This window comes from Colobus angolensis, unplaced genomic scaffold, assembly GCF_000951035.1.
Source record: "Colobus angolensis palliatus isolate OR3802 unplaced genomic scaffold, Cang.pa_1.0 Scaffold39, whole genome shotgun sequence".
NCBI lineage: Eukaryota > Metazoa > Chordata > Mammalia > Primates > Cercopithecidae > Colobus > Colobus angolensis.
This window is the reverse complement of record NW_012117265.1, coordinates 1,486,278-1,488,988: the sequence shown is the minus strand read 5'-3', so window position 1 is coordinate 1,488,988 and position 2,711 is coordinate 1,486,278. Positions and strand designations below refer to the sequence as shown.

Here is a 2,711-nt window from a genome sequence, read left to right as displayed (position 1 = left end):
GACAGAGCGAGACTCTGTCTCAAAAAAAAAAAAAAAAGAAAAAAGAAAATCATAAGGAAGTGAAAACATATTGACTGCTGATTAAGTGGACCATCCTAAAGGAATCCTTTCCATTGTTTTCACATTGAGTAGCCTGAAGAGGAGAGGTTGGTCTTGTTCTCTCAGAGGTAGCAGAGGTTGAGAAAAGTTTGCATATGAGGAGACCTGTGCCATTCAAGCCCATTTTGTTCAAGGTTCAGTAATACTTTGGTGAATAAGTCAGGTATGGCCACAGTGTCCCATGAACATAGAATCTAAAAATGTTTCTATAATTTTGTAATCACTTACCATGACTTTTATGGCTCTACATTTTAGGAATAAAATGGGAAGACCGGAATTTTGAAGATCAGTACAAAAATTCCGGGAGAAATCCAAGGTAATTTGCACTTACAACATGAAGCTGTATCCCTTCAGATAATGTTAGAATGATAGGAAATTATGTTTATTTACTTATGTATTCATTTATTTGAGACCGGGCTTACTCTGTCACAGAGGTTAGAGTGCAGTGGCATGATCATAGCTCACTGCAGCCTTGAACCCCTGGACTGAAGTCATCCTCCTTTCTTGGCCTCCCAGAATGCTAGGATTACAGGCACGAGCCACCGTGCCAATGGAAATTTAAAGAACAAGCAAACACAGTGAAGCAGCCCAGCTTCAAATTTGTTAATTTTTAGAATGTTTTCTCCAAAAATATATACATAAATGTGACATAGACATTCATTGTTTGCAAAATAGTTGCCTTGGAAATAGTATTAAGAAACCCCATAGTGGCCAGATGTGGTGGCTCATGCTTGTAATCCCAGTACTTTGGAAGTCTGAATGGGAAGATTGCTTGAGCCCAGGAGTTTAAGACTGCACGGGCAATGCAGTGAGAATTCATCGCTACAAGAAATAAAAAATTAGTCAAGCGTGGTGGCGCATGCCTGTAGGCCCAGCTACTTGGGAGGCTGAGGTGGAAGGGTTGCTTGATCCTGGAAGGTGGAGGCTGCAGCGAACTGTGGTCATACCACTGCATTCCAGCCTGGGCAACAAAGTGAGACCCTGTTTCAGGAAAAAAAAAAAAGAAAAAAGAGAAAGGAAACCACCTAGTAACATCACTGTTTTGATAATAGCTATAATAGAGCCCCTTTGCAGAGAATTCAGTCCACTCACCGTCAGACAATTCAGACAGGGCATAAAGCCTGCATTTCTCATGATAATTTAAAATATGCAAATCAAATGCTTGCTAATATAAAATTATCAACAAATCCTTTGTAATGTGCTTCTTATTTTTTATAGAAATCATATGGCAGAGAGACTCTGTGAATGTAAAGATGGTCAATGTCGAGAAACTTTCAGCCTGATTCCAGATGGTATAATGAACAAGAAGACTCTTCCTGGGGTAAAACCATGTGAAAACAATGTGTGTGGAGAAGGCAACATGGATCATTCATCTCTGAATTGCTACATGAGAGCTGACACTGGACACAAACCATGTGAGTGTCAGGAACATGGAGAGAAGCCACATAAATGGAAGCAGTGTGTAAAAACCTTCAGCTGCCTCCATTCCTTCCAAACACATGAAAAGCCTGACAGTGGAGAGAAACCCTATGATTGCAAGGAATGGGAAAAAACCTTTGTTTGTCTCCAAACTGTTCAAAGATACAGGGTAATGCACAGTGGAGATGGACCTTATAAATGTAAGTTTTGTGGGAAAGCCTTTGATAATCTCAGTTTATATCTCACACATGAAAGATCTCATACTGGACAGAAGCCATATGAATGTAATGAATGTGGGAAAGCCTTTGGTCTTCCCAGCTCCTTTCATAGACATGAAAGAACGCACACCAGGGAGAAACCATATGAATGTAAGCAATGTGGGAAAGCCTTTCGTTGTTCTAGTTCCATTAAAAAACATGAAAGAATCCACTCTGGAGAGAAGCCCTATGAATGCAAGCAATGTGGGAAAGCCTTCGCTTCTTCCAGTTCCTTTCAATATCATGAAAGGACTCACACTGGAGAGAAACCCTATGAATGTAAGCAGTGTGGGAAAGCCTTTAATTGTTCCAGTTCCATTAGAAAACATGCAAGAATTCACACTGGAGAGAAACCCTATATATGTAAACAATGTGGTAAAGCTTTTAGATTTCCCAGTTCTATTAAAAATCATAAAAAGACTCACACTGGAGAGAAACCCTATGAATGTCAGGAATGTGGGAAAGCCTTCAGATATTCCAGTTCACTTCGAGTACATAAAAGAATTCACACTGGAGAGAAGCCGTATGAATGTGAGGACTGTGGGAAAGCCTTCAGTCATCCCACGACCTTTCACAGGCATAAAATTACGCACACTGCAGAGAAACCTTATGAATGTCAGGCATGTGGGAAAGCCTTCCATTATCCCGTTGCTTTTCGTAGACATAAAATTACCCACACTGCAGAGAAACTTTGAGTGTAAGGAATGTGGGAAGGCCTTCTGTTATCACAGTTCCCTTCAAAGACATGAAAGGACTCACAGCAGAGAAAAGTTGTATTGATATGAAATGTAAAGCCGGCGGGGTGTTGTGGCTGACGCCTGTAATCCCAGCACTTTGGGAGGCCAAGGCGGGTGGATCATGAGGTCAAGAGATTGAGACCATCACGGTCAACATGGTAAAACCCCACCTCTACTAAAAATACAAAAATTAGCTGGG

The 2,711-nt window shown here is 40.8% G+C and overlaps 1 protein-coding gene across 1 annotated transcript in view; it reads left to right on the top strand.

The window, feature by feature from the left end:
* LOC105520934 (zinc finger protein 709-like) overlaps positions 1-2,470 on the top strand; it is a 14,605-nt gene extending 12,135 nt beyond the window's left edge. Inside the window, exons 3-4 of the mRNA XM_011954949.1 lie at positions 355-415; positions 1,318-2,470. Coding sequence (XP_011810339.1) covers positions 355-415; positions 1,318-2,470 — 1,214 coding nt within the window. The remainder of the gene's footprint in view (positions 1-354; positions 416-1,317) is intronic.
* Positions 2,471-2,711: the final 241 nt, after the last annotated feature.